Genomic DNA, 14,432 nt, shown 5'->3' with positions numbered 1-14,432 from the left:
TGAGTTCCAAGATCCTAAGTTCAATCCTCCACACCACCATAAGCCAGAGCTGAGCAGTGGTCTGGTTAAAAACAAACAGGGAGTCCTAGAGAAGCGGGTTAAATGCACGTGGCACAAAGCGCAAGGACTGGCGTAAGGATCTAGGTTCGAGCCCCAGCTCCCCACCTCCCCACCTGCAGGGGAGTCGCTTCACAGGTAGTGAAGCAGGTATGCAAGTGTCTATCTCTCCCCATCTTTCCCTCTTCTCTCCATTTCTCTGTTCTATCCAACAACGACAACATCAATTAACAATAATAATAACAACAATAAAACAACAAGGGCAACAAAAGGGAATAAATAAATATTTTTTTAAAAACAGACAAACAGGGAGTCAGGCAGTAGCGCAGCGGGTTAAGTGCACATGGTGCAAAGCACAAGGACCGGTGTAAGGATCCGGGTTCTAGCCCCTGGCTCCCCACCTGCAGGGGAGTTGCTTCACAGGCGGTGAAGCAGATCTGCAGGTGTCTGTCTTTCTCCCTGTCTTCCCCTCCTCTCTCCATTTCTCTCTGTCCTATCCAACAATGACATCAGTAACAACAACAATAAAACAACAAAGGCAACAACAAAAGGGAATAAATAAATAAATATTTTTAAAAAAACAGACAAAGGAAAAATTCAGCCTGAATTGGATGCTAAGGCTGATACCTCACTGTAAGCCCCAAATCTCTGATACTGAATAGCTACCTTCATCAGAACAGTCTCATTATTTTCACTGGTTGTGCTCAAATAAACAGCAAATGTCATTGATCCAAACCTATATAGTTAATGCATACGAATAATGCTTTTGATATTCACTGCATCCAAGATTCCACTGGAAGAAGACGACTGGCTGCCCAAGCTTTGCAGACCAGTGGCCCACCTACCCCCAGCCCCATCCCCGCTACCTGGGCTCTCCAGCCCTGTGGACACCACCTCCTCCACGCTGCTGCCGTTGAGGTTGGCCCGGAGAATGCGGTCCAGGGTGACGTCAGACCAGAAGACCAGCTCGCGGCGGTGATGGAAGTCGAGCGCGATGGCGTTCTCCAGGTTGTTGAGCAGCAGCGTGTACTCGGAGCGGTGCGGCAGCACCTGGCGGATGTCGATGCGATTGGCGAACAGGAGCACCGGCTCTGGCCCTGGACACGGCACAGAAACGGACCCCCGCTGGACTCCAGAAGGTCCCCTCCCCCACGGGGGGACCCCAACACCTGGCACTCCCAGCTCCTTGACTGACAGATGGAGCCCCTGGCCTTATCTGTAGTCGTCAGTATTAGGACAGCAGGGGTAGAGGAGACTCCCAAGTTAGCACCCCAGTGATGCACCTCCTCCTGGGTGAGCACACAGGTTACCAAGTGCAATGACCCAGTTCAAGTCCCTGGTCCCCACCGGCAGGAGGTGCAGCTTCATGGGTACAGAAGGTGGGTAGGTGTCTATCTTTTTCTCTCTCTATCATCTTCCTCTCCCTTCTCAATTTCTCTTGGTCCTATTAAATAAAAAATATATATAAAGAAAAAAAGAAAAGGAAAAAATGGACACCGGAAGAGTGAAATCATAGTGTCAGCATCCAGCCCCAGTAGTAACACTGGTGGTAATAAAACATTAATTAGTTAATTTTAAAAAAGGGGGGGGTGGAGGGAAGACCACCAGGAGCAGTGGACTCCATGTGCATGTACCAAGTCCCAGTGATAACCCTGGTAGCAAAAAACAAACCAAACAAACACAAGTACCCCACCCCCGCCAGTGGGGTTTTCCTAGGAATCTGGAATGCACCTCCAAGTTGAAGATTACCAAGATGGCAGTCTTTCTAGTTCTCAGCAAACTCCAAGCACTGGAGCCCTTGACAGTCTCCACGCCCTGCCCTCTGCCCACCCACCAAAGCCCACCCTCTTACCCAGAGCCTTGCAGCTGCGCCGGTCGGGCCTCAGTTCATAGCCTGCTTCACACCAGCACTGGAAGGCCCCCTCGCTGTTGGTGCAGCCCTGGCTGCAGTAGCCCTCCTCGGCACATTCATTCACATCTGGGGTTGGGGGGTGGTGGTGGTGAGAGGGGAATGGCAGAGTCTGGACAACTCCCTCTGCTGTATCCCACCTCAACTTCCTGCCCCTCTACTCATCTGCTTCCTAGACCTGGTGGAAGGCTTTGGCATAAGCAGCCAAAGGCTGGGATCTCAGTTTTGCTCCTGCTGTTCTGTAGTCACATGGAAGCTACTTAACCTCTCTGAGCTTCTGGTTTCCCATCTGTGAAGTAGGAGAGATGATCCCCACCTCCCAGAGTCACTCTGATGAGGAAACTCCAATGACTCAACTGGTTGAGCTTTGGACTTCATACTTGAGGTTCCTGGTTTGAGCCTTGGCATTGCATGTACTGGGTGTTGCGATTTTGCTCATATGTAATATATAAAATAAATCTTGGGCAGTAGGTAGATAGCATGATGGTTATGGCAAAGAGACTTTCATGCCTGAGGTTCCAAAGTCCCAGGTTCAATTCCCTGCACCACCGTCAGCCAGAGCTACAAAGTGCTCTGGTTAAAAATAATAATAATAGCACACATGGTGAAAAGCGCAAGGACCAGCGTAAGGATCCCAGTTCGAGTCCCCAGCTCTCCACCTGCAAGAGAGTTGCTTCACAAGTGGTGAAGCAGGTCTGCAGGTATCTGTCTTTCTCTCCTTCCTCTCCTTTTCTCTCTGTCCTATTCAACAACAATAAAAATAACTACAATAATAGAACAACAAGGGCAACAAAAGGGAATAAATAAATAAAATAATAATAAGGGAGTCGGGTGGTAGCACAGCGGGTTAAGAGCACGTGGCGCTAAGTGCAAGGACTGGCATAAGGATACTGGTTTGAGCCCCCAGCTCCCCACCTGCAGGGGAGTCACTTCAAAAGCAGTGAAACATGTCTGCAGGTGTCTATCTTTCTCTCCCCCTCTCTGTCTTCCCCTCCTCTCTCCATTTCTCTCTGTCCTGTCTAACAATGATGACATTGATAACAACAACTATAATAACTACAACAATAAAAAACAGCAACAAAAGGTAAAATAAATATTTTTAAAAATTATATAAAAATAATAATAACAGTGGTCCGGGAGGTGGCACAGTGGATAAAGCACTGGTCTTAAGTTCAATCTCCAGCAGCACATGTACCAGAATGAAGTCTGGTTCTTTCTCTCTCTTCTGTGTCTTTCGTGAATAAATAAATTCTTTAAAAAATAATAATGATGAATTAAATAAAATAAATATTTTTTAAAAAGCCTGACCAGGAGCTGGGCAGTGGTGCACTAAATAGAGTGCACATGTTACAATATGGAAAAACCTAGGCTCAAGTCCTTGACTTGAACCTGCAGGGAGGAAGCTTCCTGAGCAGTGAAGCAGCATTGCAGGTGTCTCCCTGTCTTTCTATCTCCCCTGCCCTCTCAATTTCTCTTTGTCTCTAGCCACTAATAATGATAAAAAAGGTCTGACTATAGGCAACAAAGTTGCCTTCCTACTACCCCTAATGAGCCTCCTGGCCCTGTGCCAAGCCAGCAAGCCAGCCTCGCTCACCTTGGCACGTGCGCCCATCTTCCATGAGCCGGTAGCCCGTGTGGCAGGTGCACTGCACCACCCCCCTCACCATCTGGCACTTCTGGGCACAGCTGCCATTGTCCACATTGCAGTTCTCCTCACCCGTCCGGGGTCCTGTGCCAGCCAAGCCAGAGATGGGAGTTGAGCCCAGAATCCTCCCCCAGACAGCCAACTTGACATTCCACCTGGACCAGCTCCTGAGGCTGCAGGAGCCTCTGCTCTACCTGCCCCCTATTGTTTCTGAACCCTGTGGGTGGGGTTCAGCCACCTCCCCCACAACTCACGGCAATTCTGCTGGGGGCTCTCATCGCTGCTATCGCCGCAGTCATTGACTCCATTGCACAGCTTCCTCTGTCCGATGCAGCGGCCGTTCCAACATAGGAATTGGTCCGAGGCACACTGGGGGCTTCCTGGGGCACACAGGTAGTGGGGCGGGGGGGGTGTCAGATCACAGCAGGAGGAGGCTGGAGCCAACAGGAGGATGGGAACCTGTCATTTTGCAGGGTGGGAGGGTGGAGGTCCAGGGCGGGAAACGCTCAGTCAGGGCTGGCGGCTGCCTTGGCTTTCTCCCGGGGATGCCACAGTGGGGTGCTAAGGATGTGGGTCAGAATGAATGTTTCTGGGCCTGGGGTGCCTGAGGAGGGTGGTGGTGACATGGGGGTTGAGGGGTCTTGCTGCCTAGGCAAGATAAGGTCAGACGGCACTCAGGGAGAGGGCAGAAAAGATCCAGGTTTTGTGCCACTGACGCATACCCCAGACCCGCTACAGTGTCAGCCCCAAACCCTCCACCTCCATCTCCGTTAGAGGCCAAGGAGCCTGAGGCACCTTCGGGAGACCCCACCTGTGTTCTCACAGTTCTCTTCATCGCTATTGTCGGCACAGTCATCCTCCCCATCACAGCGCCAGGACAGACGGACACAGCGGCCTGACCGACAGCGAAACTGCTCAGCCGCACACATGGAAGAGGCTGGACAGAGCAAAGGATGAGTGAGAAGTGGGTCCCAAGTCAGTCCAGAGCTGTACTTGATCATTATCCTTCTTTCTTTCTCTCTCTTTTTCTTTCTTTCTAAATTTAATTTAAGATATTTTAATGAGAGATACAGAGTGAGAGGCCAGGGCACTGCTCAGCTCTGGCTCGTGGTGGTGCTGGGGGTTGAACAGATTTTCTTTTTCTTTCTTTTTTTTAAATTTATCTATTTATTTTCCCTTTTGTTGCCCTTGTTGTTTTATTGTTGCCCTTGTTGTTTTATTGTTGTGGTTATTATTGTTGTTGTTATTGATGTCGTTGTTGGATAGGACAGAGAGAAATGGAGAGAGGAGGGAAAGACAGAAGGGGGGAGAGAAAGACAGACACCTGCAGACCTGCTTCATTGCCTGTGAAGCGACTCCCCTGCAGGTGGGGAGCCGGGGACTTGAACCGGGACCTTACGCCAGTCCTCACGCTTTGTGCCACCTGCACTTAACCCACTGTGCTACCACCAGACTCCCTTTCTTTTTCTTTTTAGAGAGATGGAGAGAAATTGATTGAGAGAGAAGGGAGATAGAAAGGGGAAAAGAGAAACACCTGCAGTACTGCTTCACCACTTGTGAAGGCAGGCTTCCCCCTGCAGATAGGGATGGGGAGCTTGAACAAGTTAACACATGTGCTCAACTGGGTGCAACCTGGCCCTATTGTTCTTTTCTCTCTCACTGGGGCTTCACTGCTCCAGGCTAAGTTTTTTAGATAAAGAGAGACTGAGATGGAGAGACACCATAGGACCCAACTCCCCCATCCCCCAAGTGCAGTGAGTACTTGCACGTGATATATCTGGGGCTTGAACCTGGGTCTTGAGTATGGCAAGGCAGCTCACCTCCCAGGTGAGCTAGCTCATCAGCCCTTAAAGCTGCATGTCGTGCCAGCCACCCGGACACTCTTCCTGACACCTGAGTCACCACTGCTCTATATAGCATTTTTGTGCAAACCAGAAAAAGGTGCCTCATTTCCTCAAGACACTTTAGTACCATCTGCTGCAAAGCTGCCGTGACAAATCTCTAAATCCACACTATTAGAGAAGAGATCATGTCACGTGACTGGCATTCCTTTGAGTACAGAGAACTCTGTGCAGTGCACAACCCACATGACCGGACAAGGAACTTTGGCCCAACATGTCTTCAAGCTCAGTTCCCTCTCCCTGCCTACCCCCTGGGCACCGTTCCCCACTCACTGCAGTTGCGCTCATCCGACTGGTCATCACAGTCCGCGTCACCATCACAGCGCCAGCCAGCATTGATGCACAGGCCACTGTCGCACATGAACTCCCCGGAGCGGCAGGGCTGGTGAGAGGCTGGAGAAACCCAGCATACATCAGTCTCTAGCCAGTCTGGACATACGTCTCCCTGATTAGAAAGCCCCAGCCACAGTGCCTGGCCTTTCCATCGATGCCCATATCCAGAAACTCCTCCTGGAGCTCCTGCCCACTTGGGCCTCAGCAGCCCAGCAGCTGTTCCCAGCCTGGCTTCCCCCTCCTCAGCCTGCACCCAGCTGACCACACACTCACAGCAGTCAGACTCATCCGACCAGTCCCCACAGTCATCATCCCCATCGCAGTGGTAGATGTCCAGGATGCAGCGGCCATAGGCACACTGGAACTCCTCCAGGTTGCAGGGGGGAGCTGGCACTGCCGAGGCTACAGGGAGGGGTGGGGAGGGGCACACATTGAGGCCTGAGTAGAGGAGAGGCACTCCAAGTCCTTCCTCAAATGAGATGTGGCTAGGTGTCATTTGGGAGGACCCTGATGGACTCCCCAATTCCAGCAGATCAAAGGGAGACCACCCTTCCCACCTGGGGCTTTGCTCCCATTCTAGCTCAGTTTCTTAAGAATCCCAGCTCAGAGGGGCCAGGTGGTGGCACACCTGGTTGAGCACATATATTATAGTACTCAAGGACCTGGGTTCAAGCACCCAGTCCCCACCTGCAGGGGGAAAGCTTCACAAGTGGTGAAGCAGGGCTGCAGGTGTCTTTCTGCCTCTCTATCTCTCCCTTCCTCTCAATTTCTGTCTCTATCCAATAAACAAATAATGATAATAGAAAAGATTCTAAGAATCCCAACTCAGGGCTGGGCAGTGGCACATCTAGTTGAGTGTACATATTACCACGCACAAGGACCAAGGTTCGAGTGCTCAGGCTCTACTTGCAAGGGGGTAGCTTCACAAGTGGTGAAGCAGTGCTGCAGATCTCTCTCTCCCTCCCTCACCTTTCCCTCTCACTTTTTTTCTCTATCCTGTCAAATTAAGTAAAGCAAAACAAAACAAGAATCCTAGCTCCTCACTGCCCATGTGCCCCTGGGGTAGAAGGTCCTCCATCCCAGCTCAGCCCAAGTCCCTGGGGTTCACTCACGGCAGTTCTCCTCATCAGAGCCATCTTTGCAGTCCGTGTCACCATCGCAATACCAGTGCTCAGCAATACAGCTCCCGTCACTGCAGCGGAACTCCTTGTCTGAGCACTTGCGCATGTCTGAGGGTGGGGGCACAATGGGACCGGGATACTGAGGGAGCTGGTCAGGCAGCCTCCCCCCCCCCATCCTCCTGAACTCTCAGCCCTTTCTGATCTTGGGGGTGTGGCCCAACCCATGCAAGGTTCAGGGCAGGGAGGGGAGTGGGAGAGCCCCAAGCCACTTGTGGCTCTCCCACTCTTCTAGCCGCTCCAGATGCCTGGGCAGGTCAAGGTCAGGCAGCACTAAGGCCTCTGATGCTCTATCCTCTGCTGGCCAGACCGGCCACCAGCTGTCCCGCTGGCCCATCCCAGAACCACTTACCGCATTGTTCATCGCTGTTGTCACCACAGTCGTTGTCACCGTCACAGTGCCATAGGCTCCGGATGCAGTAGCCGTTCTGGCAGGGGAACTCGTCCTCCTCACACTCTCGGGGGGCTGTGGGGCAGTGAGCAGTGAGATTGCTGTAGGGGTGGGGTGGAAGGGCTGCTTCGATGTTGGCTCCTGGGATCCAATGTCAGGTGACTGGCCAACAGAGGAGGTAAAGGAATAGGACCAAGGGTGGAAAACCAATGACTAGTATGGGCTGGATGGTCCGTTTTCTGATGGAAGCCCCTTCCCCACAGGAGCCCTGGGCCCCTGCCAGCACTCACGACAATCCTGCTCATCTGAGTCATCCTCACAGTCGTTGTCCCCGTCACACACCCAGGACCGGCGGATACACTTGCCGTTGTCGCAGTGGAAATCGAGGGGGGAGCAGGTGGGCAACACTGCAGCCCAGGAGAAGAGGACAAAGGGAATCAGCATGGCAGACTTCCTCAGGTAGACCCCATGGAGCCAGAAATCCTTGCCCAAGGAGTCCCTGGGTTCCATGTCCCTCCCTTCCCCCACCTCTAACCCCCCCTCCCCCGTACCCATCTCTCAGCCCTGCCTCACACTCCCAGGACTGCCCCAGCTGACAAAGAAGCAAAGCAGAAACCACAGCTAAGAAGTGAGAGTGTCAGCCAGGCAAGGAGGCTTCACAGGGCAGAACCAGCCATGGAGAAAGGAAAGAAACAGAAAGAAGGAAAGGAAAGAAGTATGTGGGTCCTCCTCCCACACCCACACCCTTGTTAAATGATGACTGACACTTCTGAGCTCAATTTCCAGTTCTAGGACTCATCACTTATCACACCGAGCAAGTCAGTAACCTTCTCAGAGCCCTAGGTCCTTTGTACAATGGGGATAATTATATTCGGCTCGCAGGCCTCTTGAGATAATGCATATGAAAGTGCTACATGAAAGCGAGTCATTTACCACCCTCTCAATTAGCTGAACTGTTTAGTGTTAATAAGGTCCAGGATATAGCTTCCTTCTTATTAGACTAATTAGCCACCCTCAGACACAGGTGCTGCAGGTTGGAGATTGCACCCCTAAACCCAGACAACTAACTGGCTCAGCAGCGCTATTTCTCCATAGCCAAGACAAGGCACCCTGGTCTTCTGCGTGCATACTACCCTTCACGAGGGGAAAAAGAGAGATCTAACAGGAATATGAAATTTTCTACAAAGTTTATGTACTGTAGATGATGTGCTTGTGTGGAACACCAAGATAACAAACTCAGAAATAATCTGAATCCGTGTACTGAATGCATGGTGAAAAATAGAGACAGTGGCCTGGGAGGTGGTGTAGTGGCTGGAGCTTTGAACTTAAAAGCACAAAGTCCTGAGTCCGATGCCTGATATTGTGTCAGAGTGATGCTCTAGTCTTCTCATTAACAAATACATACTTTTTTTCCCCTCACAAATGCAGGTAAGTGGTACAAATACACGAACACATATTTGCCCCAAATGTAGAGAGGCCTATTTAAGAGACTACTTATGGTTTCAATCTTTCTTTTTCTCTCTCCCCTTCCCTCCCTCCCTCCCTCCCTCTCTCTCTTCCTTTTTTTTTTTTTTTTTCTTCTTCTATTTCTTTCCCACCAGGGTTCTTGCTGGGGCTTAATGACTTTATGAAGATTCCATACCTTCAGGTGGTTGCTCCTCCCCCCACAAGACAGACAGAAATTAATATGGGAAAGGGATAGAGAGAGAGGGAGAGAGTCCTGCAGCATTGCTTCACTGCTCATAAAGTTATCCCCTTGCAAGTGGGAACCAAGGGCTTGAACCTGGGTCCTTGTGCGTGGTAACAGGATGCACCACCATTCATGCTTAAGGTTGTTTTTCTATACATGTTTCAAGGAATGTTTGGTAGGACATACATGCATGGGAATATGGGAAACAGAAGAGGGACTCCAGGAGCCATATACATGGTAAAGAACTCACCCACCTGGCAGTAGGTGTCACCCCTGCAGGAGCCCAATGCTCTGACATAATCGTTGCATACAGCACTCCAACAGTGTCTGTTACTTCCACACCTGATCCTCTCTTCTGCCACTGCCCGCCCCCCTTCCCATAAGAAGTTCTTACTACACCCATCTTCATCACTGTGGTCCCCGCAGTCGTTGTCTCCGTCACACTGCCACTGGGCAGGGATGCAGGTACACTCGCCCAAGGCACTCACTGCACACGTGAAGTGGCTCCGACCACAGGCGCACTCGGGGCTGCTGGATAAACCTGGGCAGAAGGACAAAGGAACCAGTCAGGGCTCAGGCGAAGCTCAAGCCCAGGACTAAAGCAGAAGGGCCATCTCTCAGGGCACCATCACTCCGGGACCCAGAGACAGGTAGGGTGATGGGTACAATCAAACCTTGGATGCCATGAGTCAAGAATTTATTTTTTGAGGGGCCAGAGAGGTGGCTCAGGGGCATAGCACCTGCCATCATACATGACAACCTGGGCTCAATTTCCAGCATTGCACAAAAAGGTGGGACAGTGTTCTGATCTTTTTCTCTCCCAATATATAAATAAATGAAATAATTAGAAAAAAAGGTTTTATTAAATAATTTTTTAAATTAATTAATTTTATTTTACCTTTTGTTGCCCTTTTTATTGTTGTAGTTATTACTGTTGTTGTTGATGCCGTTGTTGTTAGATAGGACAGAGAGAAATGGAGAGAGGAGGGGAAGACAGAGAGGAGGAGAGAAAGATAGACACCTGCAGACTTGCTTCACTGCCTGTGAAATGACTCCCCTGCAGGTGGGGAGCCAGGTGCTCGAACTGGGATCCATATGCTGGTCCTTGTTCTTTGCACCAAGTGCACTTAACTTGCTGTGCTACCCACCGACTGCCTTTTTTTTTCTTTAATTTTTTTTTGCCTCTGCTGTTGCCATGGCATCAATGTAAAACTTGTGGTGAAGGAGGGGAAGAAAAAAAAGAAGCAGGTTTTGGGGCTAGGCAGTGGTGCACTAGGTTAAGCACACATATCACCATGAGGAAGGATCTTGGTTCAAACAGTTCCTCCCCACCTGCAGGGAGGGTGCTTCATGATGGATGAAGCTGGTCTGCAGGTGTCTCTCTTTCTCTCTCCCTCTCTCTCTCCTCTTCCCTCGGTCCTGTTAAATAAAAACAAAGTAGAGGGAATCGGGCAGTAGTGCAGCGGGTTAAGCGCATGTGGCACGAAGCGCAAGGACAGGCATGAGGATCCCTGTTCGAGCCCCCGGCTCCCCATCTGCAGGGGAGTCGCTTCACAGGCGGTGAAGCAGGTCTGCAGTGGTTTATCTTTCTCTCCCCCTCTCTGTCTTCCCCTCCTCTCTCCATTTCTCTCTGTCCTATCCAACAACAATGACGTCAATCATAACTACAAGAATAAAACAACAAGGGCAACAAAAGGGAATAAATAATAAATATTAAATAAATGATAATAAAGTAGAAAGAAAAAAATGGCTGCCAGGAGCAGTGGATTTGTAGTATGGGCACCGAGCCCCAGTGACAACCCTTGTGGCAAAAAAAAAAAAAAGTTGAAGCAGGTTCTGAACTTCACCCTTGACTACACACACCTTGTAGAAGATGGAATCATGGATGCTGCTAATTTTGAGCAGTTTCTTCAGGAGAGAATCTAAGTGAGTGGCAAAGGTGGGAATCTCAGTGGTGGAGTTGTAACCATTGAACAGAACAAGAGCAAGATCACTGTGACTTCTGGGGTGCTTTTTTCCAAAAGGTATTTGAAATAGCTCACCAAAAAATATTTGAAGAAGAATCTACGTGATTGGTTATGTGTAGTTGCTAACAGCAAAGAGAGTTATCAAGTGCATTACTTCCAGATTAACCAAGATGAAGAGTAAAGCTCTTTTATCTGGAATATTTTTTATTAGTTCTTGAATAAAATGTGGAAACCAAAAAAACAAAGTGGGGGAGAAGTGTGGTCCTGGAGGTGGCGCAGTGGATAAAGTGTTGGACTCTCAAACACCAAGTCTGGAATTCAACTCATGGCAGAGCATGGACTAGAGTGGTGTCTGGTTCTCTTTCTTGCTCTCCTATCTCATAAATAAATAAAATATTTAAAATACATAACTAAATTATAAGGAGAGGGATCAGGAGCTAATTCTCCTGGTACAACACCTGCCTTATAAGCATGAGGTCCTGGGTTTGACCCCCCCCCCCCAGCAACACAACGGAGAACCATGGACAGCACCAAAGGGGGACCCCCCCACCCCCCGTGGATGGTGGTGTGGTGTTTTGGTCTCTCTCTTTCTCTCCTCTCTAAGTATATAGAATTAAAAAACTGTCTTCAGTTTTTCATAATTAAAAAAAACTGTCTTCAGGAAGCCTGGCTGTATTGTGTATGTGCAAGGCCTTGGGGGTTTACTCCCGCACTGCAACATATGTAAATAAGTAAACAAATACGACTATGTATTTTGACTTTGGGATTACATTTTGACTTTGGGATTACAAATAGTCCAGAAACATACACTACAATAGGGCTTTTTTCTTCTTTCTTTCTTTCTTTCTTTCTTTTTTTTTTCTTTCCCACACAGCACTTGCAAAAGGCTCAGAGCAAATGATCCCACGGGGTGTAGGGGGCTGGGGACACCAGGGGGAGGGGTTGGCATTCTTGGAGACAGGGAGCAGGAACAGATGAGGGTGATGTAGAGAGGCCTCCACATCCCCCTCCTCAGAAGCAGGTCCTTGGACGTTTGCTCAGGAGGGCAAGAAGTCAGAAGGGAACTGAAATGCCCATTAGAACTGAAAGTCCCTTTACAGACATGGAACCTCCACAGGAGAGCAGGAAGCAGGGCTTGCGGCTTGAGCTCTCAATGGGAGTCACTTTTGAGAAGGGTGACCAGGAGCAGTGGGGCCCCACGCAAGAAGTTGAGAGGTTGAGCAGGTCCATGCAGGGCCAAGTGACTGGGACCAATCAGGTGGCCAGCCTGCCTCCTGGGAGAAGGATGGCAGCGCAGCCCCGCCCCCGGTCCCCCGCGCCCCACCCCCTTGCCTCCTGCAGCTGGGCTTCCCCATTGAGTATGGCGCTATCTGCCTGGCCAAGTCCCATGACCGGTGGCGGTGCCCCCTCCCCAGCATGCCCAGCAGGATGCCCTGGGATGGCGTGTGAATGGCTCAGGGCCTCGCTCCAGCCTCAGCTGGAACAAAGGGTTCTGCCAGGGTCACCCCCTACCCCCACCAACTCCCCAGCATTCATCTAACCCGCTGGGCTGCTGCAGCTGGGAAAGAAGGGGGGCACTGCTCCTTGCTCATCTCCCGCCCCACTCTCAGGCTTTCTTCGCCTCGGGACAGGGAAGAGTCAGGCCTTCAATGACTCCCTTCTTCCTTTTCTGGTCATCGGGCCTGGCTTCTCTCTCCTGACTCCTAACTCCTCTTCCAGATGTGCTTTCCCACCTCACATTATAGTTACTCAGCTGGCTCAGTGCTTCGGGACTAAACTAAACGGGGTTACGACTATGCCCTCTAAAATCAGGGGGACAGTCCTTTCCTCTTCATTCCAACCTCAAGGGTAATTGTGAGCATGAGGTCAGGGTTCCTAACCTGCAGAAAGAGTGAGGGAAGGATGGAGGGAGGAAGGAAGAGTTGGATGGGTAGATGGGTGGATAGGTGGATAGATAGGCGGGTGGATGAGTGGGTGGGTGGAGGGCAGGGTGGATGGGTGGGTGGGTGGGTAGATGGCTGGGTGGGTGGGTGGGTGGGCAAATGGATGGATGGGTGGATGGTTAGGTGGGTAGATAGGTGGATGGATGGATGGATAGATGGGTGGATGGATAGCCTTTGGGATCTTTGGGATTTAGCAGTTCCCTGAAACTACAAGCAAAATACACATTTCTATAATGAAGGACCACAGTCTTCAGATAATTCACATAAGAGGCCTTGCCCTCTCTTCCCACAAGCTAAGAGAATCAGTTGTCCTGGAAAAAAAAAAAGGCAAGACTTTCTGAAGAAGCCAAAGGACTCTGGAAAGCCAGTCTTTCCAGGCCCCACGTCTCTGTGAATGTAACACTGAGGACTCCTCCCCAGGGGAGCACTGATGCCCCTTCCTCTTTCTCTTTGTGGGGTGGGGGGAGCTGTTCTGAGAGCACTGTGAAGGGAAAGGGAGCATTTATCACCCAGAGACCAGCTTGTCACAGCTGTAGACACCACTTTAGGCAACTGTGGCTGGATTAGACAGTGAAGGGTAAGCATTCCCGATGACTCCATGCCCCCAGCAGATCCCTTCATGTGGAGGTGGTGAAGATGAAGGCTAAAGCTAGTTCAGTGGTTCTCAACCAGGGGTGACTACTGTCCTACGGTGGTGGAGGGGCTGGCAATGCATGAAGACATGTTTGAATGTCACTCTTGGCAGTGCTTCCGGCATTGAGTGCAGTGTGGGGGTGAAGAAGCAGGGGATGTTGTTAAACTTCACACAGACTCTCCATAAACTGGTTCCTAGAGACAATGGGGACACACTACTGACCACAGACAGCAGGAACTGGAGTGCTCCAGTGATGGTGAGAAGGTGATGGAGAGAAAGAGGGCAGCAGAGAGCCCTGGACCTGGAGCAGACAGACTGGGGGCCCACGGCCAGCAATGCCACCTTTACAAGTCACGTAGTCCCCAAGTGCTAGTGTCACCCACCTGTAGGGATTGATCAGAAGATCGATGTGGAAGAAGTGAACCCTGTGCCTTGGGGCACCAGTGTTGCTCGCTAAAATGCAGGAGTTGGATGGAGAGTGTGTGATAATCATGTAGGGATACTTCTTTTTTCCCCAAAAGTCTTTGACTTTAAGAAGCTGACCCTTAGGTCAGGAGAGTAGGAACAGCAGTATCCGGGTGGTGTGTGCGAGTGAAAAGTAATACTAAAGGTCGAGGGCAGCCTTCAGGGTCTGTTTTCAGCTCAAACACCACCCCCACCCTCCACCCCCCACTGGGGCTGAGTGATAACAGAAGTTCTGGCTTCCCTGGTGCAGACTTCAGGAACAAAGCATTCCATCGGGTGGGCACCGAGTTCCTCCTCACAGGCAGCTTAAGAGTCGGGA

General features: G+C 50.5%; 1 protein-coding gene across 2 annotated transcripts in view; it reads right to left on the bottom strand.

The window, feature by feature from the left end:
- LRP4 (LDL receptor related protein 4) overlaps positions 1-14,432 on the bottom strand; it is an 80,848-nt gene that overhangs the window by 55,711 nt on the left and 10,705 nt on the right. For both annotated transcript variants that reach the window (XR_009545594.1, XM_060176483.1), the window contains exons 2-12: positions 9,499-9,645; positions 7,705-7,821; positions 7,376-7,489; positions 6,958-7,074; positions 6,119-6,247; positions 5,786-5,905; positions 4,423-4,548; positions 3,866-3,991; positions 3,561-3,695; positions 1,910-2,035; positions 924-1,154 (exon numbers count right to left, since the gene is read on the bottom strand). Coding sequence is in view for 1 of the 2 variants with exons in the window: in XM_060176483.1 (XP_060032466.1) it covers positions 924-1,154; positions 1,910-2,035; positions 3,561-3,695; positions 3,866-3,991; positions 4,423-4,548; positions 5,786-5,905; positions 6,119-6,247; positions 6,958-7,074; positions 7,376-7,489; positions 7,705-7,821; positions 9,499-9,645 (1,488 nt within the window). In the remaining variant the exon portion in view is untranslated. The remainder of the gene's footprint in view (positions 1-923; positions 1,155-1,909; positions 2,036-3,560; positions 3,696-3,865; positions 3,992-4,422; positions 4,549-5,785; positions 5,906-6,118; positions 6,248-6,957; positions 7,075-7,375; positions 7,490-7,704; positions 7,822-9,498; positions 9,646-14,432) is intronic.

Source organism: Erinaceus europaeus, chromosome 17, assembly GCF_950295315.1.
Source record: "Erinaceus europaeus chromosome 17, mEriEur2.1, whole genome shotgun sequence".
In the NCBI taxonomy this organism is placed as follows: Eukaryota; Metazoa; Chordata; class Mammalia; order Eulipotyphla; family Erinaceidae; genus Erinaceus; species Erinaceus europaeus.
The sequence above is the reverse complement of the archived record's forward strand: the minus strand, read 5'-3'. Positions and strand labels throughout refer to the sequence as shown.